The sequence below is a fragment of the Melospiza melodia genome, chromosome 21, assembly GCF_035770615.1.
Source record: "Melospiza melodia melodia isolate bMelMel2 chromosome 21, bMelMel2.pri, whole genome shotgun sequence".
Taxonomy (NCBI): domain Eukaryota; kingdom Metazoa; phylum Chordata; class Aves; order Passeriformes; family Passerellidae; genus Melospiza; species Melospiza melodia.
The window spans coordinates 10,161,866-10,189,301 of NC_086214.1; the positions used below are offsets into that span (position 1 = coordinate 10,161,866).

Sequence of the window (27,436 nt, forward strand, 5' to 3'; positions counted from 1 at the left end):
CGCCACCGCCTCCATTTTCCCTCGGCCCCTCGGGTAAGGCCGCGCCGGGCCCGGTGAGGCGGCGGTCAGCGGTGGTCCCTTACCGGGGGAAGGGCGAACCCGCGTTTGTCCCGGCCCGGGTGTCACGCCCGAGCCGGCGCCGCGGCGGCTCCGAGCCCCGGTGGAGGCGGCAGGGACGTGCCCGAGGTTGGTGTCGGGCTGCGCGGCGGGCCCGGTGCGGGGTGAAGCGGCGGCGGCGGGCCCGGTGCGGCCCTGTGGGTGGGGCTGGAGCCTCCCGGGGCGGCGGCGGGCAGGGCTTGGGGGAGGCCGGGGCCGGGGAGGCTCCCCCGGGGCCCGGAGGTGCCGCAGCCGCCGCCCCTGCTGCAGCGGGGCAGCGCTGGTGCGGAGGGTGGGGAGAGCTGAGGGTGTGAGGCGATGGCGTGGGGAGCATCGGGAGGCTTTTCTCGGAGCGGGGAAAAGGGCCTGACCTTCGTTTCTCGCCGCGCTGGTGGTCCTGGATCTCCCTGCGCTGTGGGTGTGATTCCCGGATCGCTGCTCCGCCCGTGTGATTGCCAGACCTCCGCATTAGGCTTTCCAAACTAATATCGAGGTGCTCCCTGAAAAGCCAAGGGCCTGGGAAAGCCCTTTTGGGTTTAATAAATGACTGAAAGATATCAAACCCTTGATTATCACTCATAGTGGAGTAAGGTTATTGTGGAGATTCATATTCATCCCTGCTGCTTTTTCTTCCTGAATACAATGATGTGGAGAAGGAAGGTTACTCCTAAATTATTTAGGATAACTAAATTCTGAGGAGTTGCAGAGGCCAGATAACACCGGGTGGGAGTGCTAGTGTGGTAAATGAGATATGGCAGAAGGTGTAAGGAAGGTAACAAACATCACAAAATTGGCTCTACATCAGCTCCTCTTATTCAGGGAAGAGCAGTAGGCGTCTCAACAATTGTTTCTTTTAAAACGACTTCTACACCCCGTTGTAGCCTAAGAGGGATATTTTGAAATTAAAGGAGGAGAGAATGAAATAGAAAACATTGTTATGCTGCTGAGTAAATGGTTGGCAGTTTGTGTCCTGGCAATTTTGGTTAGACTGTCCCAAAAATGGAGCGCTGTAAAACACAGGGGCAGGAGCAGAGCAGGTTTTTGGGCGAGAAAAGCCTTCGTGTCCTCACCTTGGAGGAGAAGCTTGCTGACAGGAGATCTGATCCAGGTGCATGAAGTCATGGGCAGGTCAGAGAAAGCGAGGAGGGAGCATCAGTTTTCTGTTTCGGGCCGGAAATTATGATGCAGCAGGGCTAAAATAAACAGGCGGAAGTGTTCTTCCACACAACGTGCTATTAAATGTGTCACCCTGCCACAGGACGTGCTGCCACCTGATAGCATCGGGGGCGGTGGGACCTGCAGCAGCATCAAAACCAACACAGCAGGTATGGGAAGTTCCTGAGCTGTGGTGGCTGCCTGGACTTTCCCCATCATTGGTCCCCAGTCATCACTTCCCCCCGTGTTCCTCCCACTGAGCAGGGTGGGAGTGTCAGGTTCAGATGCAGGCTTCAGAAATCTGCAAAACAGCTGTAAAAGCTAAATATGAAGTGATGTATTGCTGATGTCAGGGCTGGCAGGCCCCAGTGGCCATCAGAAGTCCGTGTGGGTACCAAGAAATGCCTGTGAGGAAGGGCTCAGCGTTGAGGTGCCTGTGAGGGTAGTTTCTCATGGTGGGAGTGCCTTGCAGTGCTTCACAGGGATGTTTCTGTGAGGTTTATAAGCTTCAAATTAAAATATGCCACAATTATTTTGTCTGAGTTCTGTGGTGGGACATAGCCTGAAGATCTTTGCTTAGTTATTGGTGTTAAATCCACACATTCCAGATCAACCATGGCTGGGTTTTTTTTTTTTTTTTAATTTAAGAATACTGATAATTATTTAACTGAGAAATACACTGAGAGCTTGAGGGGGTAAAAGAGTGGTGTTATCTTTGCAGTTCATTTGGGTTTTTCCCAGTCAGACATTTGTTGCCAGTCTTGAACTCCTGTGGATGTACTTGGGCTGTGCTGAAATTAATTTCATGAGCATTTAATCACAAAATTAATAGATTTGGCTTCCTTAGGCTCTGCATTTTGAATCGAGCTCCCCAGCTCTCTTATTCTCACTGAGCTTTTTGAACCCTCTGGTTTGACCCTTTGAAATGTGGCCACGAGAGCTGATGTTCAGTGGTGGCTTTGTCATTGTGGTTCCCTGGATCTGTGTGATCCTAAATGGACTGTGAGTTGAATCATGAAGTGGCAGAGGTTAGAACCATCCCTGCCTAAGCACTCTCCCTTCAAAAAAAAACCCCACAAAACAAGTGTTAATGTGGGATTGATGTAGTTTCTTCCATAAAGGATGAGGAGAAGTCAAGGGCTGTCTTTGCTGCATCCATGCTGTCCTAAAGCCAAGGTGAGCACCTGGCTCTGTTGGTTTGTGTATTCACACTGCAATCCTGAGGTTGATTGCTGAATAATAAATATATCTTGCTCTGAGGGCACTGCTTGGTTATTCTCTGAACACCACTGAGGTTTCCTGCCTTTGCTGGCATCCCTGTAGCTGGGACAGTGTCAGATGTTTCTGCTTTCTCTCACCCCACACCTGCTCAGGTGAAGCTCTTGAGGGACTTGCCTATTCCCAATGTCCATGTTTTCTATTCACACTGGATGTGTGAATGATTTCTGAAATCCTCAGTCTCTCATAAAGCAGCATTTGTTGTACAGGCCCTGCATCACCTCACAGAGTCTGCAGCCAATGTCTGTCTTGGTCCTGCCCTGATCAGAACTCAATGGTCCCAGTGAAAAGGTGCTTGTGGACTCTGGATCAGTGCCACTGTGCCCTTGAGCTGAGCAAAGTGCAGACACTCCTGATCAGAACAGCTGTGCTGGCCCAGCACTCCTTGGTCCAGAGTCTTTAAACCCTCCTCAGGTCTCTCCCTGTGTGACCACACCAAATTCCACCTCTGCCCACTTCCCTGGCTTGTGTTGTCTCAAATTAAGTCCTCCTGGCACAGAGGGTGGGAAAGGCACTTTTAATCAATATCTGATTTAATATATTGCATCTCTTTTCCATGCTAAGTGACATCCCTGCTGTCCTGAGGTGAATTTTGCTGGAGCTGAAAGCACCTGGGTTTGTGGGTGGTTGGCTCATGTGGAACCTGCTTGGCTGGATCATTAAATAAGATGGTTTTCTCAAGTTCTGTTTGTTCCCCCATGTCCAGACAAATTTGAATTGACATGGAGTAAAATTGCCAGGAAATTTTAGAGCAAGTGATGAGGAAGAAAGTTGGAATCATGAGTTAAATTCTTCACTGACAGAGAATGGTGAAATTGGATGTGGTGCTTTGACAAGGTGGGTTTGTGTATTGATCATGGGCAGGAGATAAACGAGGTTATTAGACTTGGAAATGCTCTAGGAAAAGCCACTCAGCCTGCAGGTTTGTGTATGTTAATACACCCTGGTGAATACCTGGAGGAGGAGGATTGGTGAGAAAGTGTGAAGTTGGCAGAATATTCATACACAGGCTGGTAAACATAATCTCTGTTTCTGTATTATGTGTACTCACATGATTCATCAGGAACACACATTAAGACATCAGTGCTGCCCTCTGAGGTGCTATTTCTGAGAGGGATGCTTAAATACAACTGTTTAACTTCTGAAGTGTCCTCTTGAGGATGGGGATCCCACACTGAACCAGGGCAGCCACGTCCTGGCTGGATGCAGAGCAGTAGCCTTGGCCTGCTGTGATTTCTGCGTGTCTGGAGCATCCCGCACAGGAGTTGGCCACAGCCACATAATCTGCAGCCAGGGAGTATGAGCTGCTCTCTCCACTCATGTCTGAGATCTGGCAGAGGTCTTCCCCTCATCTTTGTTGTGGGTTTTCTTTAATGAGATATGGATGACACGTTCCTTCGGAGCTGCTCGTATTTTAAGACTTAAAAGATCATCCAAGATCAGCCTTGGGCCTTTTAACTCTAACTGAGCACTAAGTGCCTGTTTTTCTCCAAGTTGTTGTGTTTGTGCAGCAGATGTGTGGATCTTGGGGCAGAACAAGAAATCTGCACACAAGAAGTGTCATGGCAAAGCCTTGATCAGGTTGTCCTGTATGGGACTGATTTCCTTCAGTGGGGAAATGATTATGGGAATGTTTTAAAGCGTGTTTGTTTAGGTATCATTCCCTGCCATATGGAATTTTTTTCCCCATCTTTTTTTCCCCTGCTGTTTTTGTGTGTTGAATTGCATCAGATGTAATTTAACATGGAGGTTTTGGCTTTAGATCTGACACCTCTGAACTGCTTTTTGTACTGCTCCTTCCCAAAGGCCTGTACTTCTTCCTGGGCTGGCATTTTCATCCTCTCAGCCATTTGAGGAGTTCATTTGGTTTTCCTCATAGATGACTCTTGTAAGGCTCAGTTGTTTTGATGTATGTAAAAGGGAGATTAAAAAAAAACTTCCTTTGAAAATTTCAAAAATATCAATGAGTTTGTTACCACCAGAAGTGGAAGGCTCAAAGAAACAGAACTTGGCAAACACTCTTCTTCATGCCAAGCTTGATTTATGTTGTGTCCAGAAACCCCAGTTGGGAAAAGCATCAAACAAAAGGTTGTGGATATAAAAAACACTCTGGTTTTGTAGTTTTCTTGTTGCTTCCTCAACTCTGGATGGAGGCTTCTGACATGGAACATCCTGGCTGTGGTCTGGTTTGTGGGCAGCCACAAATTCCCTGCCCTAGCCCAGGACCCCCAGACCCCTCCCCAGTTTGCTCTGGGGGCTCTGCAGAGTCACTTACAGATGGTGCTTGTGGCTCAGTCAAGGCCCTTTGCAGAGTCACCCTGGCTTCATTAACTGAGTGAGGATTAATCATATGAAGATCCTAATTAGCTGGGCTGTGTGCCTGACCCTGTGCAGCATCAGTGGGAGGGCGTGGATGTGCTGGAGGCTCTGGCTGTGAGCACGTTCAGCCACAGGAGCCACGAGTGCTGCTGTGCCAGCTCTGCCCTCCTCACCCAGACACGGGCTGCTGCCTAATCTCTGGTGACAGGGATGTCCAGGCAAGGTGGACACTGGGTAATTCAGGGCCTCTGTAGATAATATGAAGCCCTTCTTGCTTTAGCTGCCTTCTCTCCAAAACCTGAAGGGGGAAGTGCTTGTGTTCTGCTTGCTCAGCTGATGCCAGGCATGTTTCCTCTTTCCCCAGCTGCCGTGTGAGAGGTTGCAGCCATGTCTGACTTTGTGGAGAGCGAAGCAGAGGAGTCAGAGGAGGAGTACAACCAGGATGGGGAGGTTGTACCCAGAGTAACCAAGAAGTTTGTGGAGGAAGATGAGGATGGTGAGTTTGCTGAATTGTTGGTGTTCATTGCTGTCCTGTTCTGCATTCTGTGGCTCTGCAGATGGAGCAATAACTGTGCTGTAACAGCAGGGCCATCTGTAGTCAATAATCTCAGCTGTTTGAGTGCTTCCCTTCCTCCAAGTGCTCCAAGTGGTATTTATAATTGGCAATAAAAATACACAGCTTCACCCTCTGGGACTTGCAGTTGCACAGTTTGATAGTAAATGGTAAAAGCAGAGGAATTCTCCCAGTGTGACCACTCCACCTGTTCCCTCTGCAGAGAGAGCACGAGACAAGAAGTGGGGATCTGGCAGGAGCAGCTGGCTGGGTTCTGTGTCAGTGAATTGTTCAGTTCAAACTCTGTGTGGATGGTGTGGAGGAAGATGCTGCTTGCACAGGTCCCAGTGGATAACCAGTAAGTGTCTTAACACGTGCTGCTCTTCATCCCAGATGAGGAAGAGGAGGAGCTGAACCTTGATGATCAGGATGAGCAGGGGAACCTGAAAGGATTCATTAACGATGATGACGATGAGGAAGAGGAGGAGGAAGCCAGTGACTCTGGAGACTCCGAGGATGACGTTGGCCACAAAAAGAGAAAGCGCAGTGAGTTTTGTGATGGTTGTTACTAGCAGGGCACGGGGTAATGCTGGCAGAGAGCACCCTCTGCCCTGGTCTGTGTGAGCTGTACCATTTTGGGTGAGTGCATTCCCAGATTAGCAAAGGGAGAGTGTAACTTTGCTCTGCTTCTTCTCCAGCTTTTGATGACCGCCTGGAGGATGATGACTTTGACCTCATTGAAGAAAACTTGGGTGTTAAAGTCAAAAGAGTGAGTTGTGTTCCCATGATGCTGTTAATGGTGTGGGGTGTTTTAACACGGGAGAGGGTGGGCTCCAGCCTGGCATGAGCAGACAGTGCCTCACATCAGCCCCTGCCCTCTTGGAAAGGGAGAGCTGAGTGCTTGAAGGAAGCAGGATCTATCCCTGCCCAAGTGATTGGGACCTGGCTTCCCAGAGTTTGCAAAACACTTTTTTCTGGTGCGTAAAGTCTGCTGTGCTCCTCCCTTTCCACCTCTTCAGGACAGTCTCATCTTCCATCCCCGTGTGGAGCTAGCCTCAAGGTCAGCACAGGCTGTTATGGGCTCTAAAGCTCTTTCTGAAACATTAGAGTCACATCAACCAAGCCAGCACTGGTGGTGACAGCATGCAAGTGACACAGCTCCCAAGGGGGTGGCTCCTCTCCCCTGTGTGCCTGTGCTCCCTCCTGCTCCCTCCCAGGTGCCTGCAGAGGAAGTGCAGTGCTGAGCCAGGGCTTGTGAGCACTAACGAGGAATTGTCCCTGCAGCAAAAATTCAGGCGAGTGCGAAAAATGTCTGATGATGAGGATGATGAGGCAGAAGATTATGGAAAGGAAGAACACGAGAAGGAAGCCATTGCTGAAGAAATCTTTCAGGATGGTGAAGGCGAGGAAGGAGGGGAAGCTGTGGAAGCTCCTGTTGCTCCACAGGAAGAGGAGGAGGAGGAGGAGGAAGATGAATCTGGTGAGTGTGGATGGTCAATTACATCCAGTGTTTGTCCTAGGATTAAAGCACAGGAATAAAATTCAATTTCTCTGAACTAGAAGTATCCAAAAGGCTGTGAACCTGTCATGGTGAAGCTCTTGTTGTTCTGATTAGTGCAGTCCTTAGAATTAAACGTTTCTGGGTGACAGATTTGGTTTGTCTGTCTGAACCACTTTGTGCAGTAGCACATTATATGTGCTGAGGTCTTGAACACCTCCCCTAAGCTGCCTCAAAAATTAAAGTGCTTCAGAGGAAGGCACTCAAGGCACTGTTTAGTACCTCATAGCACAGTGCATGCCTGCCCTACCTCTCTTCAGCATCAGCCTCTCACTGCTGCTACATTACCCAAAAAGTTTCAAGAATTCTTTCTACTGTCCAAAGCAGCCAGGCCTTTCCTGACTGCATTTTCAATGCACTGAGCTGCAACTCAGATGGCTTTGCCTGCAAGCTTGCCTGGAAGTTTGTTCCAGCTTGTTACTGTGGTTCAGGCTCCTGGACTGTGTGAGATTGCTGTAGGAGATGCTGGGCAGTCTGACAGGCAGCAGCAGCCTAAGTCTGTGGTGGAGGCTCATAGTTGCACTGGCTGAGCTTTGTCAGAGCTACCAGTTCTGTATCTGAGTTCCCTGACCACTGAATTATTTGTCAATGTCCAGACATTGATGACTTCATTGTGGATGATGATGGACAACCTCTGAAGAAGCCAAAATGGAGAAAGAAGCTTCCAGGATACACAGATGCGTAAGTATTGATTGGAAGTTGGCCTGGAGCCTTGAAAATAGTGCTCAACTTATTTGGATCTTGCAACTGCAGAGTGATTCAGCTTGTGGTTGGGTACTGCTGGTCTTTTTCCCAGAAGAAACCTGGTAAATTTAGACACAGAGCTTTTAGTGTGTGATTTCTGAAATGTGTGGCTCCTTCCTTTTTTACCTTTTTCCCCTGGATTTTTTTTAAAGGGATACCAAAACCGGGCCCTTAAGAGACATATTTACAGTAAAGCTCAGAGTTAAAACTCCAATCATGGAGTACTTGTCTGTGATTTTTTAGCCTGGGTGTAAAACTAAAGCTTAGACTTTGTGTTGCTGTCAAGATATTCTGTGAACTGTTCTGTGCGCTGTGGGGCTGAGCAACAAGGTATGTTTTGTAATTTTTTTTTTGCTTTCCAGTGCTTTGCAGGAAGCCCAGGAAATCTTTGGTGTGGACTTTGACTATGATGAGTTTGAGAAGTACAACGAGTACGACGAGGAGATGGAGGAGGAGTACGAGTACGAGGATGAGGAGGCGGAAGGGGAGACGCGCGTGCGGCCCAAGAAGGCGGCCAAGAAACGCGTCAGCCGCCGCAGCATCTTCGAGATGTACGAGCCCAGTGAGCTGGAGAGCAGCCACCTCACGGACCAGGACAACGAGATCCGCATGACAGACATGCCTGAGAGGTTCCAGGTGAGGCAGAAAAGCGTTTTGGCTCCCAGGCTTGGACCTGCAGGCTGGCAAGCTGCTGGATGGATTTTAGAATATCTTTTTCCCCACTTTGAGGACCTTACCTGTCAAATGTACAGACAGGTTAAAACTGCATGCAGAAGTATCAGTGATATGGGAGCTGTTGTACCTGTGTGAATCTGGGTTTGGCTCCAGTCACAGCTTCTCTCTGGCCACTGGGTGCCAGTGTTGCACTGCTGAAGTGCAGGGCTTGGGCTCTGCTGAGGTGGCTTTGTGCTGAGTGATGTTAGGAATCCCTTGAGCTGGATATATGGAGAGCAAGATGCAGTGCCAGAGGAGACATGGGAAGGTTTCTAGCTTACCTGTATGCCAGCCAACACATAACTGCTGTAACCAGCTTTACTCAAGGTGATGAAGCTTACACTACTCTCAGTACAAGGTACTGTTTGTGCTGTGAGGAATCCTTCTGGTGTTTCATATTTTTGTCTTAATTTTACACTATATTCAGATTTCACTGAAAAATCCATCTCCCTTTAGTGTATATTAGTGTAATTCTGTGCAGAGGTTTATTACCCTTCTCTGTGAAATGGGATGTGTGAAGCTGCCAGTTTACCAAAGGAATTTTTTCCCATGCCAGTCTGTGCCATGGAAGGAAAGGCTGTTTGTGATGGTGGCTGTAGGTGACCTGTTCACACATATTGTCACCTTCATGGATGTCAGTGGTGATTAGAGTAGCACCTCTGAAAGAGAAGTGGCTGAGACTGAGTGCCCAGAGAGGCTTTGGAGCTCCTTTAACTTTTGTTACTCTGTGGCTGCAGCAATGAAAGTGGTAGCAAGGCACAGATAGATTGGAGCAGAGGATGTAACTGCAGAAAATTTGGGTGTCTGGTGGGAAGTGGAGATATCCTCACTTGATTTTCACAGCAGACTTTGCACCATTGCAGGCCTTTCCACAAGCCTTTGACAGGATTGTAGCTGCCTTTATCTAGTGTAAAGCTGATGCAGTTTCCTGTGTGCTCAGAAGGTGCAGACATTGAAGTGATATCCTTGGCACCCCGTAGGTGGGGGTCCCCAGAGGTAACCTGTAACTCAAAACAATAATTTCCAGGCTTCTTGGAAACATGGCAGTGCAAGCCCTGGTGTTGCACGTGCCTGTGCTCATGGTGTTGTCTCTTCCCAGCTGAGATCCATCCCAGTGAAGAGTGCTGAAGATGATGAGCTGGAGGAAGAAGCTGACTGGATTTATAGGAATGCCTTTGCAACGCCCACCATCTCCTTGCAGGTAAAGGACTGTGCCTGGGGCTTGTTCCAGGGCTCTGCTGATAGGAATGTGGTGCCTAGTCCCACCTTCATTTCTGGTTTTGAGCAGGTCATTTGACGTGTGTGTGTCTTCATTTTTGCATCCGCAAACAGAGGAAAAAGGAACAAAAAAAGCTGAAAGAACCACAGTTTCTCAGCCTTAACCTGGGGCTGCTCTTTTAGGGGTTCAGCTCAGGAGCAGAGTGAACACAATGTGTTTCCTTTTCAGGAAACTTCTGACTACCTTGACCGTGGACAAGCCAGCAGCTTCGGCCGCAAGGGGCCCAGCACCATCCAGAAGATTAAAGAAGCCCTGAATTTCATGAGAAATCAGCATTTTGAGGTAATTTGCAACTTTTCGTCATTACCAAGGTCTGTCTCCTTTTCCTGACAGGTTTAGCATGGCTGCTGGAAACATTTAGGGTACACAGAAGGGTCTGAGATACCATCCCTGGTTGTCTCTCCTGTGATGAAATGATGCTCCATTGGGAACTACAACTCATTTTATGTGAGCTGTGGAAATGCAGGTTTTTAAGGCTTATTTGTCAGAGCTGCTGTCATTAATTTTCCCTGATTGTGGACAATTTTAGGCTGAATGAGGTGGGGGAATTTCTCTTGAGCCTTGGTTGATCCATCCAGTCTGTTCTCTGAGGTGTTCCCTGATGTTGCAGAAGTTTTTTGGCCTATGTGATGTATTCTTTGGTGGAGTAAGAGCTGCCTCATTAGTTTGTGGTCCCACATGGAGCAGAAGCTCTGTCTGGGCTCCTGGCTGCCAGTAGCAGCCCAGTCCCCTGCTCTGGGCTGACGAGTCTCATTTCTGCCCCAGGTCCCGTTCATTGCCTTCTACAGAAAGGAGTATGTGGAGCCAGAGCTGCACATCAACGACCTGTGGAGGGTCTGGCAGTGGGATGAGAAGGTGAGAAATATTTTCATTTCTGCTCCTCCCATCAACGTTTGTCCTCCTACTTAGCCTGATACTTTCAGCAGTTTGTTTTGGCCATGTTTGGGGTTTTTACCTGGGGTTTTTTTTGTATTTTTGCTGTTGTATGGTGGTAAAAGGATATCTGACAAAATAGGATTCCAAAAAATCCTCCTCCTTCACAGAGTTCCTATTGTGTAGTGACATTTCCTGCCAGCAGTGCAGGTTGCTTCTCTGCTATCAGATACAAACCTGAATTTTGTTTTTTTCTATTATTATAATACATCTATGAGATGAAACCTGCCACATGTCACATTTGGCTTTGGCTGTGGATGAAGATTTTAATGATCATTTTGAGATGACAAATATCCCTGTTTGGGAAGGGAGGAGAGAAGGTAACACCCTGCAGTGGGGTGTTTCACTGGAATTCTTTTGCTCCTGTGTCAGTGGACCCAGCTGAAGATCCGCAAGCAGAACCTGACTCGACTGTTTGAGAAGATGCAGGCCTACCAGTATGAGCAGATCTCTGCTGACCCAGACAAGCCCTTGGCTGATGGAATAAGGGCCCTGGATACTACTGACATGGAGAGGTAGGGTGCCAGGACTTGTATATTCATTCCAAAATGAGTTAAAATGTCCATTGACTTCCCCAAACAGCACAGGCACTCTGGCCACTGTGGTTATTCATTGTTGTGGTGTTATGGGTCTTAGGACGAGGTGAGAGATGAGAATTGACTTCAAGTTCTTAGAAGGTTGATTTATTATTTTATGATATATATTATATTAAAGGAAAATTATATACTAAAACTATAGTAAAGAAAGAGAGAGGAGACATCAGAAAGCTAGACAAGAAAGAATAATAAAATCTTGTGACAGACTCAGAGAGTCTGACACAGCTGGCTGTGATTAGTCATTAATTAAAAACAATTCACACACTGAGTAAATAATTCTCCAAATTACATTCCAGAATAATTAAACATAGATAAGCTGAAGCTTTCTAGCTTCCCAGGAGAAGAAATCCTGGCCAAGAAAATGTTCAGAAAATATGACAATAACAGGCCACTGCAGAGCACCCACAAAGCCAATAATGAGAAATACTTAAAATTCTTTTGTGAGATGAATCCAAGGGCTCTTCCTCTGCCTGACCTGAGTCAGAGCAGGTTCCTTGAGTGTTCTGAGCTGCAGGCAGGGTGTAACATGCTGGTTTTGTGTAGGCTGAAGGACGTGCAGTCCATGGACGAGCTGAAGGACGTGTACAATCACTTCCTGCTGTACTATGGCAGAGACATCCCCAAGATGCAGAATGCTGCCAAGGCCGCTCGCAAAAAGCAAAAGCGGATCCGGGAGGATGGTGAAGAAGAGGAAGGTTTGTCTCCCCACATTTGATAGCTTTCCTCCTTGTGGGCTGCTTGAAAATCCTGGTTTGAAAGAATAGGAAGAAAGTAGTGGAATGTACAATGCATCTCTGCTGGTCATTCTGTCTCAAGTTAGTTCCAGGTCTTTAAGGCACCTTTGAAAATGTTTAAGGTTTACCACATAAGGTGCTTTCCAAATGCACAATGCATTTCTGGTAATCATTCTGTCTCAAGTTAGTTCCAGGTATTCAGGCACCTTTAAGGCACCTTTGAAAATGTTCAAGGTTTACCACACAAGGTGCTTTCCAGTGGAATATGAATGCCACCCCTTGTGGCAGGGTGGCATCAGCAAACTTGATGTGTGTTCTAATGTGCAACCCAGAGATACTCCTATTAAAACTGCAAGAGTGACACTGAAGATAGTTCTTTTCCAACCCTGAATAATTTTAAGGCCACTGTTACCTTTGAGATGCCTTTGTGGGATTTAGGGGCTCTGTTGCACAGTGTAGGTTGTGTTTAATCTCTTTATTGTGCTTCTGACACGCTCCAGCTGTCTGGATGCCTCTCTAATGTGTCCTTCCTGCAGGTGAAGGGGAGGATGCAGAGGATGATGAGCAGAAGGGGCCTGAGCTGAAGCAGGCTTCCCGAAGGGATATGTACACCATCTGCCAGGCAGCTGGGCTGGGTAAGGCTCTGCTCTGTCCTGCTGAGCCTGCAGTGGCCTGGCCCACATGCTCTGCAGGGTGCTGTGACTCACCTGTGGAAGGAAGACTGGTGGTTTTGCTCACTATTAGCCACAATATCTGTGTCCTCATTGCTTTTTGTTTGTTTTTTTTTTTTTTCTTTCACCAGATGGCTTGGCTAAGAAATTTGGTCTGACACCTGAGCAGTTTGGAGAGAATCTCCGAGACAGTTACCAGCGTCACGAGACAGAGCAGTTCCCTGCAGAGCCCCTGGAGCTGGCCAAGGATTATGTGTGTAGGTCAGTGTGGGGGGGTCTCTGTGGGGTTACTGTGGATGTAACACAAGTGAGAGGATCTGAGGACATTCTTCTAAGGCTTCATGTTGCCTTTTTGCCTGCAGTCAATTCCCAAGCCCAGAAGCAGTGCTGGAAGGAGCTCGGTACATGGTGGCTTTGCAGATCGCCAGGGAGCCCCTGGTCAGACAGGTCCTGAGACAAACTTTCCAGGAACGAGCTAAAATCAACATTACACCGACCAAAAAGGGGAAGAAGGTAAGGAAGGGAGCTTTGACTCTGTGGGTCAGTTCAGGGAAGGATCTAAATAACACACAAATGCTTGTTCTCCCATGTCAGTGGCAACTCTGAATAAATCTCAGAGCAACACTGAGCTGGGCTGTTGCAGAGCCCAGCTCAGCAGTGTGCTGCATTTTTAGTCTTAGCATTTTACCAGATGAGATGTTGCCTTCAATTATTGTCACAGTCTCTGTTTCTCTGGGACTGGGAAGCAATTCCACTGTGTCCTGCTGGGGAAGGAAATGCAGACTGTCAGGCATAGGGCTGAGGGGGTATTGAATAAAAACCATTGTCTGCTGTGGCATAGACAGAAGGGTCTTTCTTCGTGAATGGCCTGTGTGCATGCTGACTGTCTCTCCTCTTTCCCAGGATATTGATGAAGCCCACTATGCCTATTCTTTTAAATACATGAAGAACAAGCCTGTGAAGGAGCTGAGAGATGACCAGTTCCTGAAAATGAGCCTGGCAGAGGATGAGGCACTGCTCACCATAGATATCAGCATTGACATGAAAGGAGTGGAGGGGTGAGTTCCTCCTGGCTCTGCCATTTCTTACTTGGCAGAGCTCATTCATGCAGTGCTCTTTGAGCACCTCTGTAACCCAAATTACTTCTGAAAGTCATGGCCTGGTAGTTTCCTGCACCTCAAAGTCAAGCAGCCTCTCAGGGTATTGCTTTTTTTGTCACCTTGTTGAGAACTTCAGCAGACGTCTGTCTTAATCACTTGAAAGCAAACTCTGAAACCTTGGAATTTTTGCAGATGATGTTTGTTTCCCAACCAGCTTAGTTCCTTCCCTGCCCATCTGAGTGGCCACACTGTGCAATATGGCTGTGATCTGTGATGCTGAAGCATCTCTTCAGCAGCTAAAGCAGCATTGGATGGGAGGGTTGGCTCTTCCCTAATTTTTCCAAGCAGCTACCTGAATCTGAGGTGTGCGGGAATCTGCCAGTGATGGGTCCATGCAGGTGTCTGGAGCCTTTCTGTATCTCCTCTTCTCCTTTCCTGCAGTTATGGCAGTGACCAGACATACTTTGAGGAAATCAAGCAGTTCTATTACCGGGACGAGTTCAGTCACCAGGTGCAGGAGTGGAATCGGCAGCGCACCATGGCCATCGAGCGCTCCCTCAACCAGTTCCTCTACGTGCAGATGGCCAAAGAATTAAAGAACAAGCTCTTAGTGGAGGCCAAGGAGTATGTCCTCAAGGTGAGATGAGGCACAGCTGGGCTTACAGACACTGGCAGCCCTGCAGTGTTCTGGGGATGGCTGCTGACGGCTCATACACAAGTTCTTGGGGAGGAGAAAGAGGCAGGGATTGAGTCTGGTTCAACTTCTCCTCCAGAGGAGGGTTATGCCAGGCCCCTGCAGTGGATTTTCTCACTCCTCTTTGTCCTTTCTCTGCTCTCCCAGGCTTGCAGCCGCAAACTTTACAACTGGCTGAAGGTTGCTGCATACAGGCCAGACCAGCAGGTGGAGGAAGATGATGATTTCATGGATGAGAACCAAGGGAAGGGGATCCGGGTGCTGGGCATTGCCTTTTCATCAGCCAGGTAGGAGGGAGGGAATGCTGTCTGCATGCATGTTCAGCTTTAGCAGTCCTCCATGTCTGAGTGATCTCTGTTTGACAGGGACCACCCTGTGTTTTGTGCCCTCGTTAATGGAGAGGGTGAGGTGACAGATTTCCTCCGACTGCCACATTTCACAAAGAGAAGGAATGCCTGGCGTGAGGAGGAGAGGGAAAAGAAGGTGAGCCTTGGTGCAGCTGTCACTGAGAGGAATCTAGGTAGCTCAGAACAGAAACCCTCTAGCTTTCTATTCTGATTTTCTACTTTCTTTCCAGGCCCAGGATATTGAAACATTGAAAAAATTCCTCCTGAACAAGAAGCCTCACGTGGTGACAATTGCAGGCGAGAACAGGTCAGTCTTTGTGCTGCTTCCACTTGCCAGTCTCTCTGCAGTCCTTTCCTTGTGCCTGTCTACATTTCACTGTTTCTAGGACCCAGCTATATGCTCTCCCCTCAATCCCCTTGGTTGTGTCTCCCTAGAGATGCTCAGATGCTGATGGAGGATGTAAAGAGAATTGTTCATGAGCTGGACCAAGGGCAGCAGCTGTCCTCAATCGGAGTGGAGCTGGTGGATAATGAACTGGCCATCCTCTACATGAACAGCAAGAAGTCTGAGGTGAACCTTCTGCTACTCCCTCAGTCCCTCCCTTAGTCTGTTACTCATTCATGCTGTGTCATCCTCCGTTTGTTGTGCTGGCCTTGCATCATCCTCTGTCTCATATGATCCATCTGGACAGTCACATACTGATCTTTGGATCAAGGCAAAACATCTTAGGCTTCCCTGAAGAGATCATCACCAGCAGATGCACAAAGTGGATATTGATGTAGTTGGAAATTAGTGAGATTGTTCCATTACTAATTGCATAAGAGCTCCTGGGACCCTTTGACCTCAGCTTTCTTTGCCGTGAGCACCAAGTGCTTCCTTGCTGCAGTCCCTGTCTGATGTGTCTTTGCTGCTTGTGGTGCAAAGTGTGGAAGCCCCACGAGGGTTTTCCCTGGTTCTGTGTCCTGTTGCAGAATGAATTCCGGGATTACCCCCCTCTGCTGCGCCAGGCCGTGTCCCTCGCTCGCCGCATCCAGGACCCCCTCATCGAGTTTGCCCAGGTCTGCAGCTCTGATGAGGATATTCTCTGCCTGAAACTCCACCCTCTGCAGGTAAATTTTCCTTGGGCTAAAAAGATCCTTCTCTGCAAGAGAAAGCAGCCTGTGAGGGTTTGCTTTCAAAGAAAAGGTTTCCAGGTTAAACTTGTGCAAGTTCTGCCTGTTCTGTGCCATATTCAGGCTACACAGCACCTTCCTTTTTTTTTTTTTTGCTTCTTTCTCATCAGCCTTAAGGCTGTTCTCAGGGGTAGCTGAGGTGCTACACAGCTCCTGGGTGCCAGTGTGTTGTGTTTGGCTCGTGGCAGAGGGCTGCACAGAGCCATCTTTTGCAGGGCTAACACCTCTTGTCTCTGCCAGGAGCACGTGGTGAAGGAGGAGCTGCTGAACGCGCTCTACTGCGAATTCATCAACCGCGTGAACGAGGTGGGGGTGGATGTGAACAGGGCCATTGCTCACCCCCACAGCCAGGCTCTGCTGCAGTACGTGTGTGGCCTGGGACCACGCAAAGGCACTCACCTGCTGAAGGTAAGGATTCATTCTGGGCCTGCCTGCAAAAGCAGCACATCACCAGCTGGCAGCTCTGTTGATGCGTTTTTACCTCGCTGTGCCTCGCCCCGAAGCTACCACGTGGACTTGGTGTCCTTGAGAAACACAAACAGCTCAGCAGATCCATCAATCCCAGCCAGCTCCCAAACCCACAGGAATGGATGTGCTGTCAGAGTGTCAAGACACCTCCACAGTGTAGAAAACACGAGGCAGGAAGCCAAAGCTTTTCCTGAGAGTTGGAGCCGTGATGATGTGGAATCATCATCTCTCACACAATGTTGAGACACTGGCAGGGAGCAACAGCTTAAGAGCTGTGATGAGCGTGTGTCAGATGCTTTAAACACTACAGTGTGAATCCTGTGCTTTTTTTCCCAGACAAAAACAATTTGGGTTGGAAGGGACCTTAAAGATCATCTAATTCCAGCCCCTGGCCATGGCCACAGACATCTTCCACTAATGCAGGTTATTCAGATCCCCATCCAGCCTGGCCTTGAACAATTCCAGGCATAGGAATTCCACAACCTCAATGAGCAATGTTATGTTTGAATAGCAGGGTTTATACTCTTGCCTCTCTCAAGGCTTACATTCTTGCCTCTCTCTGCAGATCTTAAAACAAAACAACACCCGTCTGGAGAACAGGACCCAGCTGGTTACAATGTGTCACATGGGACCCAAAGTGTTTATCAACTGTGCTGGCTTCATCAAAATTGACACAGCATCACTGGGTGATAGGTGGGTATTGGGTTGTATTTGATGTCCTGTGGGATCAGTGTGAGTGACAGGGTGGCACAGTGACCTTCCCTGAGTCAGTGTTCCCTAGAGTTTCTGTGTGGCCCCTCTGACTTTAGGCCAAGTTCAGGTATTGCTGGTTGTTAATCTGATTCTTACAGGCAGCTAAACTCGCACAGCAGCAGTGTGTACTGCAGAAAATTAATTATATGGCTTGTTCTGGTGTGAGGGACTCTTTGTGGTCAAGAGGAACTAGACTAAAACCAATTGTTCCCTAAAATAGTTGTCATGGAGTCATCAGTAACCCATAGGCACTTCAGCTTAATTTCTGTCTGGTCCTTTCAACAGTATTTTATTTTTCTAAAGTTTCGAACTTGAAAAATAACTCAGCAATTTGGCTTCCTCTTAAACCAGTAGTAGTACTGGGAAGTATATAGAGCATTAAGTTACTGGTAACTGCACAAGAGGTGTTTTGAGGACAGCTGTAACCTTGTTTCTGGCTAGATGCATGATTTCTTCAGGGTTTTTTGCCCTTATAAAGCAATATGAGAAAGAACACCTGGCTGAATCCCTACACTGAGTGATCCAACACTCCTAGATCCCTTGATTCTTGCAGGATACAAATCCCAGAGATGCTGAGGGTAAAGTGTAGCCCATCCAAACAGCTCATTGGCAACACTGAGTTTGTGTGAGGAGAGAAACTGGAGGGAGCTGTGTGCTCATAGAGCAGCTGTGGTGTGCAGGGATCAAATCCACCCAGCATCCAAAATACCTGGCTGTGTTTTTGGAGCTGCAGACTGGAGTTTGCCAGGTCTTGCCTTGGCTCCTGTTGGTTTAGCAATGAATAATTCAGTGTCCTTTTTGGAGTGCTTTGCTCCATGGAGGGCAGCAGTGCTGCTCAACAATGTGCTTGATCACTGAGCTGCAGGAACAGCTCAGAGCCTGATCTGAACATTGGTTTTATTTCAGCACTGATTCCTACATTGAAGTCTTAGATGGCTCTAGGGTCCATCCTGAAACCTATGAATGGGCCAGGAAAATGGCAGTGGATGCCCTGGAATACGATGAGTCAGCTGAGGATGCAAATCCTGCAGGAGCTCTGGAGGAGATCCTGGAAAACCCCGAGCGCCTGAAGGACCTGGATCTCGATGCCTTTGCTGAAGAACTGGAAAGACAGGTGCACTGGGGGTTCCTGGTGCTGAGAAACAGAGGGGGAGCTCTGCTGCCCAGCTGAGATTCTCATGTTTTATAGCTTTATCCTTTTTGGGAGCTGGGCATTAGCTATGCTGTTGTAAAATGTATAAATGGCCACAATGAGCAGTCAGAGTCTGACAATGGCATGCAGTAAATGCTTGCAGAAAGTACACTTGGGGCAGGGAACAGTAATTAACCATTTAAGCTCTTCTCCCTGATTTTTTTTCTAAATATGTTTGTCCTTCTGACCTCCTTAACATCCTGTGACTGAGTTTCACCATTTGTTGGTACCTGCTGCATTCCCCTTTTTTAAATTTGCTGTTTCATAAGTTGCTCGGGTTCTTCTAAAACTTACACTGCATTTCCTACTGACCTTCTTCCTGCTGCTCATGCCTTTACAACCTCTGAATCCCCCACAGGGCTATGGTGACAAGCACATCACTTTGTATGACATCCGAGCTGAGCTAAGCTGCAGATACAAGGATCTGAGAACCCCGTACCGCTCTCCCAACACAGAGGAGGTCTTCAATATGCTGACCAAAGAAACTCCTGAGACATTTTACATAGGTACAGCCCTGTTCACATCCCTGCTTTCTGTCCTCCTGAGTTGACACAGGATGTGTGAAGGTGGGGCAGAGGGATCTTAGTGAGTGTGTGTGTTGGTGTTCACAGGGGTCTGAGGATGAGGGAAGAGACGAGGATCTGACTCCATGTTTCAGAAGGCTTGATTTATTATTTTATGGTATATATTATATTAAAACTATACTAAAAGGATAGAAGAAAGGATTTCATCAGAAGGCTAGCCAAGAATAGAAAAAAGAATGAATAACAAAGGCTTGTGACTGACCGAGACAGTCTGGATAACTGGACTGTCATTGGCCATTAATTAGAAACAGTGAGACCAATCACAGATCTACCTTTGCATTCCACAGCAGCAGATAATTATTGTTTACATTTTGTTCCTGAGGCCTCTCAGCTTCTCAGGAGGAAAAATCCTAAGGAAAGGATTTTTCATAAAAGATGTCTGTGACAAGCGTGATGCTGGGACAGTGCTGTGGTGGAGTGTGAAGCAGCTTTTCAAGTACTTGTGTGACCTCCTAACACCTTCATGCACGGATAACAACCTTAGATGCAGGGAACTGCCCAGCTCTGCAGATTTTCATTCTTTCCTTCCCCTCTCCCATCACCCCACAGGTAAAATGATCATCTGCAATGTGACTGGGATTGCCCACAGGCGCCCACAGGGAGAGAGCTACGACCAGGCAATACGGAATGATGAAACTGGCCTTTGGCAGTGCCCCTTCTGCCAGCAGGACAACTTCCCAGAGCTCAGTGAGGTGGGGCTGCTTCTCCTGCCTTTCTCAGGGGGCTGCTATCACCAGGAGTGTTGTGGAGGATTTTTGGGAGGCAAGGAATCAAAGCCAAGATTGTGTCTGCAGTGCCCCAGGATCCCAACCTGATGTGGCCTTTGGCTGTAAATAAAATCTGTTGCACTTCTGACTAATTGCCTCAGTACAGATTTGACAGGTCTTTTATGGCTGCATTATGGCTTTTAGAGTGAAATGGACCTGGGGCTAAGCTGACCAGTTCTTTGCAGACACATAAAGCATTCTTGTTTGTGGTCTGGGATTGTGTTTTATGCAGAGAAAAATTGCCTGTGACACTGAGAACAGAAGGCTCTGCCACCTTCTCAATTTTAAGAACTTATCTGGACCACCTGCTGCTTAATGCAGCTGTACTTTAGGTCCCTTCTAAACACTGAATTCCAGGCTGGGTAATCCGTGACTTTAAACCCCTATAGTGTTCATTAGAGACCAGCCCTGGCTACAGGCTGGTGTTTAGGGTCTAAAAATGTTCTGACCTTCCTGGTTGCAATGTCCCATAAGCTGAGCAGAACTGGAGGAGGAAGATTGCATTACTGGGTAGCATTTGTTGAAGTCTTCTGTCCCCTGCCCTTCCACAAGTCTCTGCTGGCTGCACCACTTTGCTGACACAGCTTTTGGACTTGTTTTGAGTATGAACTGCTGGGGCTATTTTGTTTCCATGCTGAATGATTTATTTGCTTTTGCCTTGCTCAAGGTTTGGAACCATTTTGACAGCGGTTCCTGCCCAGGTCAGGCCATTGGAGTGAAGACACGTCTGGATAATGGCGTTGCTGGCTTCATCCCAACAAAATTTCTTAGTGACAAGGTGGTCAAGAGGCCAGAAGAAAGGGTGAAGGTATGAAAGCAGTGGATTTTCACACTCCCAGTGAGAGCTGGAAGAGCCTGGAGCCAATACCAAAGACTCAGAGTTTGGTTAATAACACTGTTCTTAAATGACTTTTCCGACCTTATTTTCATGTAAGGACTTTAAATCAGCAGGAAGGTCAGGTTCTGGTTAGTGTCCTTGTCCCACAGTGCAAATCTCCCTTGGCAGCTGGTGGGACCCTGTTAATCAGTTAACACGTTGTGCTGCAGGAGGATTTATTGTTGTCTGGCTGGAGTCTGAGTTTAGGAGACCAGAAGGCATTCTAATGCAGAGCTGCCCTTTGTTTCTGGCTTTCTAAAGAGTTCACTGAACTGCTTTTGGACAATCATTTTCCCTCTTACAGCTTTTCCTTCCTTCTCCATTAATTTGTGGAGGTTATCAGAGTTACTGGTCCTGCTCAGGACAGAGTTCTTAAAGAAATGGAGTAACATCTTTTTATCACATAATAAAATAGTGGTTTAACATCTTTGCTGTCTTTTGGGGTCCTCAGCAGGCCATGCAGGTGATGGATAATCCTGTAAGCTCAGAGGTCTTAGCATTTCTTTAAAGAATTATTAATTAACTTCATCATGGTTAATTGAACTAAGACATTGCTGTTTTTGTGGGGGGATTTTCTGCCTCACAATTTATTAGAGCAGTCCTTTGGGTGTCTGCTTCTGAGCATACATGACTGCTTTCTTACACATCTTGAAGTCCAGTTTTGCTGCTCCCATTGTGAAAGATATTTGAAATACAAAAGGTGATTGTCCTCACCCTCCAGACATGCAGTTTTCTATGTGATGGGTAATAGGTAACAGATGTGCTGGAGAGCTGCCCATTTTTCTCTCAGTCTCTTTGATTCTGGTAATTTTTGGGATCAGCTGACTTCCAGTTTGTGTAGAAAGATCACTTTTAAAGGTTGTATCAGTCTGAAGTGGCTGAGGTGATTTGTATCTCCTCAGTGCCAGCAGGATCCCACACGGATTGTTCTGTAGCTCAGGGATTCTGGTGTATCAGCCAAACCTGCTGCTCACCCTGGCACCTCCTCTGCAGGTGGGAATGACCGTCCACTGCCGCATCATGAAGATTGACATTGAGAAGTTCAGTGCAGACCTGACCTGCAGGACCTCAGACCTGATGGACAAGAACAATGAGTGGAAACTGCCCAAAGACACCTACTACGACTTCGACTCCGAGGCAGCAGACCACAAACAGGAAGAAGACATGAAAAGAAAGCAGCAGAGGACAAGTGAGTTCTCTTCACTTCTCTCTCCTTTGTAATTCCAGCCTCCCCAGGCTGCTCCAGGACAATCAGCACAATTAGGTACAGTTGCATTAAAGCAGTTCCTCTTGGAAGGCTGAAGGTTCCCTTTGTTCCCCAGCGTACATCAAGAGGGTAATTGCTCACCCATCATTCCACAACATCAGCTTCAAGCAAGCAGAGAAGATGATGGAGACCATGGACCAAGGGGATGTGATCATCCGGCCCAGCAGCAAAGGGGAGAACCACCTGACTGTCACCTGGAAGGTCAACGATGGCATCTACCAGCACGTGGACGTCCGGGAGGAGGGCAAGGAGAATGCCTTCAGCCTGGGCTCCATGCTCTGGATCAACACAGAGGTAAAACCTGCAGAGCACACCTGGGAAAGGGAATGATTTATTTTATAAGTTGACACAGCCCTTCTGTCCTTGCAGCTGCTTTCACACTCTTGTCTTTTCACGCTCTTCCAATGCATTATCTGGATCCTTAGACAATACTTGTCTCTTTTTTTTTTTTTCCCTCAAGCCTTGCTGTGCAGAGTGTATGACCAAATACACCCTAAATACCTCTTTAAATGTGTTTGTTCAAAGGAGTTTGAAGACCTGGATGAAATTGTTGCTCGTTATGTCCAGCCAATGGCTTCTTTTGCCAGAGACCTGTTGAACCACAAATACTATCAGGACTGCAATGGTGGAGACAAGAAGGTGAGACAATCCCAGGATGTGGTAACTGCTTAGGAGGATATCCATGGGCTCTGTGTGCTGCTGAAAATGTGGGCTCCCCTGGAGCATTTATCTTCTTTTTTTTCTCTAATTAGAAGCTGGAAGAGCTGCTGATAAAGACCAAGAAAGAGAAGCCAACATTTATTCCATATTTTATTAGTGCCTGTAAAGACCTACCTGGTAAATTCCTCTTAGGATATCAGCCTCGAGGCAAACCAAGGTAAGTGAGAGGCAAGCCCAGCTTCTGCACTGAGTACTCCCAGTAACAAACCTCAGCTGACTGCTGCCAGTTTTTCTTCCAGCTCTGTCAAAATCCCTGTAAATCACGCCTCCCCTTTGCCAGGATCTGGCCTCCTGACAGTGGAGGACCCAATTCTAGCAGTAAATCTCACCCAGGAGATTCCCATGTTTCTTAACCATCTGGCTGCCACGAGCAACACTGCCCTGTACTGTGGGAGTGTAGGCAGGGAGGGATGGGTTTTTCATGGAAAAGCAGATTTTTCATGGAAGGGCAGGGTAGTTTGAAGCAATTGTTTAAAGATAAAGTGCCTTGGGTGGATCTATCTGTTCATTACCAGGCTGTGGTTGTAGTCCATGCCTGTTCTGAGTGTGACCTGTCAGTGAGTGGCTGGCACGTGATGTCTCATGCTGTCCCTGCTGTCCCAGGATAGAGTATGTGACAGTGACACCGGAGGGATTCCGCTACCGGGGCCAAGTCTTCCCTACTGTGAATGGACTTTTCCGATGGTTTAAGGATCATTATCAGGACCCTGTCCCAGGTGAGCACCCTGAAACTTCAGTGCCTCAGCTCTTTGTTTATCACACAATAGCAGGGGCAGTTATTAAAGGACAGTTCCATCTTCCTTGTTCCAGAAATGTGTCCTAGGATTTTTCTGTGTGTGGGAAGTTTCTGAGCAATGCTTGAAGTGCTTGGCTCCATGCACCAACCCACTGAGAGCTCTCCTGAGAGTTAATCTTTCATCAAGTGGGCTGTGCAGCAAAGTCTGGCCCAGTCCCTTTCCTCTCCTTTGTCTCCCCCACCATACAATCCAGCCTACACCATTCCCTGGTAGCAAACCACCATGCCAGAACAACTTCACATCCTGAGTTTCAGACCAATGGCTGCTCCTCCAGGAGAATTAATCAACCTCTTGGTGTTTTACGCAGGTATCACCCCCAGCAGCAGCAGTCGGACCAGGACTCCAGCCTCCATTAATGCTACTCCAGCCAACATCAACCTGGCAGGTCAGTGCAGGCCATTCCCAGTTGGGACTGGGACCTGAGCTTTTCCTCCAGGCTCCACTTTTCCTAATGCAGCGTGTCTCCCTTGCAGACCTGACACGTGCAGTGAATGCTCTGCCACAGAACATGACCTCCCAGATGTTCAGTGCCATTGCTGCTGTGACAGGCCAGGGACAGAACCCAAATGCCACCCCAGCACAGTGGGGCTCCAGCCAGTACGGCTACGGGGGCAGCGGCGGCGGCAGCAGCGCGTACCACGTAGGTGTCACTTCCATTTCTGCTGGCTTCTCCTTGCTGCTAAAACCACTGGGAGCCCAAGGAATCCCTCACTGCCTGGTGTCCCCAAGTCCTGGTTTTGTTCCCATGGTGCTGCACAGGCTGGATTCTTGAACCAGGTTTCCTTTTGCCTCCCGTGACTGGAGGAATGAGGCACGTAACACAGCCCTGCTCTGGGGGGAGTTGGAGCAAGGAGCAAACTGCTCTGGCCCCCAAGGAATGTGGCAGGGTGGAGAGGGGGGATCCAGCAGTGAGGGCACACAGCCTTCTGATTGTGCCCCTGGATTGGCAACGTGAGCTGCCAGTGGAGGAGATTAGCTGGGGAGGTATGCGCTGAGTGTGCAGGGCTTTTCAGCTCAGTGCTAATCTCTGAGCTGCACCAGGGGAACACCTCAGCCTGACCCAACACCCAGGGGCTCTGCAGGGAGCAAGATGGAATTGGGCAGCTTTGGCTCATGGTGATGCCTTTCTTGATGTGTGCCTGCTCCCAGCCCACTCTGCAAGCTCCCAGCTGGCACCAAGGCAAATTCCAGCTGCAGGAGGACTGAGGAGCCTGGGTGCAAAAAACACATGCAGGGTGCAAAAAACACACCCAGCTGCTGCACCCAAAGAAGAGATGCTGCAAGACAAGGCTTGCAGAGAGGAGTGATCCTCCTTTGGAGCACCTTGGGAGGCTTTCAGGAAGTTTGGCACAGTAAATGCTGAGCTGGGGATAGGCAGGGACTGTGGATAACTCGATGTATTAATCATCAAAACATCTGAAAAAAAAAGGGAGGTGAAGTCCGGGGGGCAAAGACACTAAGCTCTTCATGGGACAAGAAGCCAGCTGGCTTGGGTTGTGGGAGGCAGCCATCCTGGGAGCTGCTGCACCTTCTCTGCAGCCTGCAGAGGTAGAATTTATCTGTTCTTCGTGCCTGCTGCAGGATGTCGTTGCTGCTGGCTTGCCCCAAATGTCTCTGGTGACCCTTGCCTTTGCTTGGCTCCAGCATCTCCCCTTGGGCTGAGCAAGGAGGGCAGGCTGTGCTGGCCCAGCTCTCAGGGGAGCAGATGTGCTGTGCTCAGCAGGGCTGGGGGCATGCACAGTGAGGGTGGGCACCCTCCTGGGTGGGCAGGGCAGTGCAGGACCCCCCCAGCCTGGCAGGGTCCACCCTCTGTCCCCTGACAGCCTCTGCTCTCTCTCCACAGGTGTTCACAACTCCAGCACAGCAGCCAGTGGCCACCCCTCTGATGACCCCCAGCTACTCCTACACTACTCCCAGCCAGCCCATCACCACGCCCCAGTACCAGCTGCAGGCCAACACCACACCCCAGTCCACCCAGTCCCAGTCGCAGCCCTCATCCAGCTCCAGGCAGAGGCAGCAGCCAAAGTGAGTAGCTCTGAGTGCTCCCATCCCTGTCCTGTCTCCATTGCTTTCCTTGGTTTTGTGGAAGCAGCATGATGGGGAGGGAGGGAGGGAGGGAGGGCAGGGAAGTTTATTTGTCACATCTCACGTTGTCCCCGTGTCCTTGCAGGACCAACACCCACGCTGCCATCGACTGGGGCAAGATGGCCGAGCAGTGGCTGCAGGAGAAGGAGGCTGAGCGGAGGAAACAGAAGCAGAGGTTGACCCCTCGCCCTTCTCCCAGCCCCATGATCGAGAGCACGCCCATGTCCATCGCCGGGGACGCCACGCCTCTCCTGGATGAGATGGATCGATAGGACCTGACACCCGACACCTCCGCTCCCCGCTCTCCCGGCCCGGGGGAAGGAGAGGGAACAATAGGAAGCGACTTCCCTTAGACACATAACTCCTGTTTTATACGCCGTGGGATGGTGGGAAATGACTCTTGGTGATGTGCACCTGAGCGAGAGAATAGACTTGGCAGGGCTGGTTTAAAAATATATACTATATATAAGAAAAATATATCATAGAAAGGAACACTGCATCGGCCTCTGCGTTCTAGGCTCCGATTTTGAGGCACCTTTGGGAACTTGGCAGAGCAGACGTGAGGTCAAAGGAGTCTGTCCTTGTACATGCACAGCACTCTGCTTTCACCCCAAAGACTGGGAAGCAAATGGAGCTGGAAGTGCAGTGCCCTGGAGTGAGCCTGTTTCCTTTGGATCCTCCCAAACCCTGACTGTCACCTCCCCTCGTCCCGAGGCCACAAAGCAGAGTCGTGGGGGTTGTGACAAACGACCCAGAGTTCTCACCAAGTTCCTGTTGTTGTTTGCTCCATGTTTTCATGCGTGACAGGCTCAGCAGAGCCTGTGCCAACCCCAGCTGTGTCTGGAGGGGTCCAGCACAGCAGCTCGGGGTCTTGCTGGAGATGCAGCTGTTGTACCAAAGGCTTGCTCTCTCCTCTGGCTTCTTTTGGAACAATATTTATTTAGTTTTGATTATTTTTTTTTTAATCAGACTGCGAAATAAAGCGCCAGCCTGTGGCAGCTTCCCCAGGCAGACACGTGGGATGAAGCAGCACGGAGCAGCCCGGAGTGCATGGCCTCCTCCTCTGTACCCCCTTCCCTGCCCAGCTGTAACCAAGAGGGGTGAATAAATAGAGTTTTTACTGAATGCTAGCTCAGAGGTTTTCTGCCTGCACCCTGCCCTTCCCTTAGGATTTGCTCAGAGCAGAGTTGCTTGGTGGAAGTGGATGCTCCTCCTGCCTTTGTTGCTTGGTGTTGCCTTCTGTGTGCTGCAAGTTTCGCAGAGAAGCTGATTTCTGTTGTTAACAAATAAGGTTTTGTTATGGATGCACCGCATGGAGACATCACACTGACATCGGGGGCACCTCCCTGTGGCTGTGGGATAGGGAGGGACACCGGGAGAGGGATAAAGTGGATAAAGGAGCAGCCCAGTGTGGGATTGCCCACATAGGAGAGACATTTCTGAAAGGGAAAGTTCCTGCTGCACACACTCTCCCCTCTCCTTTATTAGTAGGGATTTTCTATGGAAGCAGAGTCTTTGTTCCTTCCCAGTGCTCCTGGTCAGCCTCCTTTGCTAGGAAATGAGCAGGAACAGCAGATCTTAGGAAACAAAGCTCTTCTTTGCATGTAAATGCTCCTGAAGAATGGCAGCGACCCGGGAGACAAAGCAAAGCTCTTTGCACAGAGAAATGCAGGTCCTGGCTTCAATGCCATCCCCTCTGCAGTGCTGAGGGGCTCACAGGGTCCTGTTCCTCCCAACGCCACCCAGGCCAGTGGGGAGAGCCGTGTGGGCTGGGGCCCACAGCTCCGAGCTCACAGGTGGCTGAACCTGGCGCTATTTTGTTATTTCATGAGACTGTACGATAGGAATTTGACTGGGAGCAGCTCCTTACTGGTTGGACCTGAAAGAGGGGAGGCTAGTTGTGTGTTGTTGCCTCCTTTCTGGCTATCTTTGTTTTTAGTTTTTCCTTGCTGTCAATAAAAGTTCTACTTTTGGGAAGCTGC

The 27,436-nt window shown here is 48.8% G+C and overlaps 1 protein-coding gene across 1 annotated transcript; it reads left to right on the forward strand.

Annotated features, from left to right (window-relative positions):
• Nucleotides 1-7: 7 nt before the first annotated feature.
• SUPT6H (SPT6 homolog, histone chaperone and transcription elongation factor) lies at nt 8-26,579 on the forward strand. The gene is made up of 37 exons (XM_063174130.1): nt 8-186; nt 5,213-5,344; nt 5,795-5,947; nt 6,100-6,170; nt 6,686-6,881; nt 7,556-7,640; nt 8,066-8,339; nt 9,517-9,618; nt 9,865-9,978; nt 10,462-10,551; nt 11,002-11,144; nt 11,769-11,920; nt 12,496-12,594; nt 12,762-12,891; nt 12,993-13,143; nt 13,534-13,688; nt 14,172-14,367; nt 14,572-14,711; nt 14,790-14,907; nt 15,002-15,078; nt 15,207-15,342; nt 15,744-15,881; nt 16,185-16,352; nt 16,978-17,105; nt 18,072-18,279; nt 18,716-18,863; nt 19,491-19,633; nt 20,376-20,516; nt 21,579-21,774; nt 21,908-22,146; nt 22,378-22,491; nt 22,605-22,729; nt 23,176-23,288; nt 23,677-23,754; nt 23,843-24,009; nt 25,213-25,394; nt 25,540-26,579. Exons 2-37 carry the CDS (start codon nt 5,236-5,238, stop codon nt 25,724-25,726), a joined length of 5,166 nt encoding a protein of 1,721 aa, XP_063030200.1. The 5' UTR covers nt 8-186; nt 5,213-5,235; the 3' UTR covers nt 25,727-26,579.
• Nucleotides 26,580-27,436: the final 857 nt, after the last annotated feature.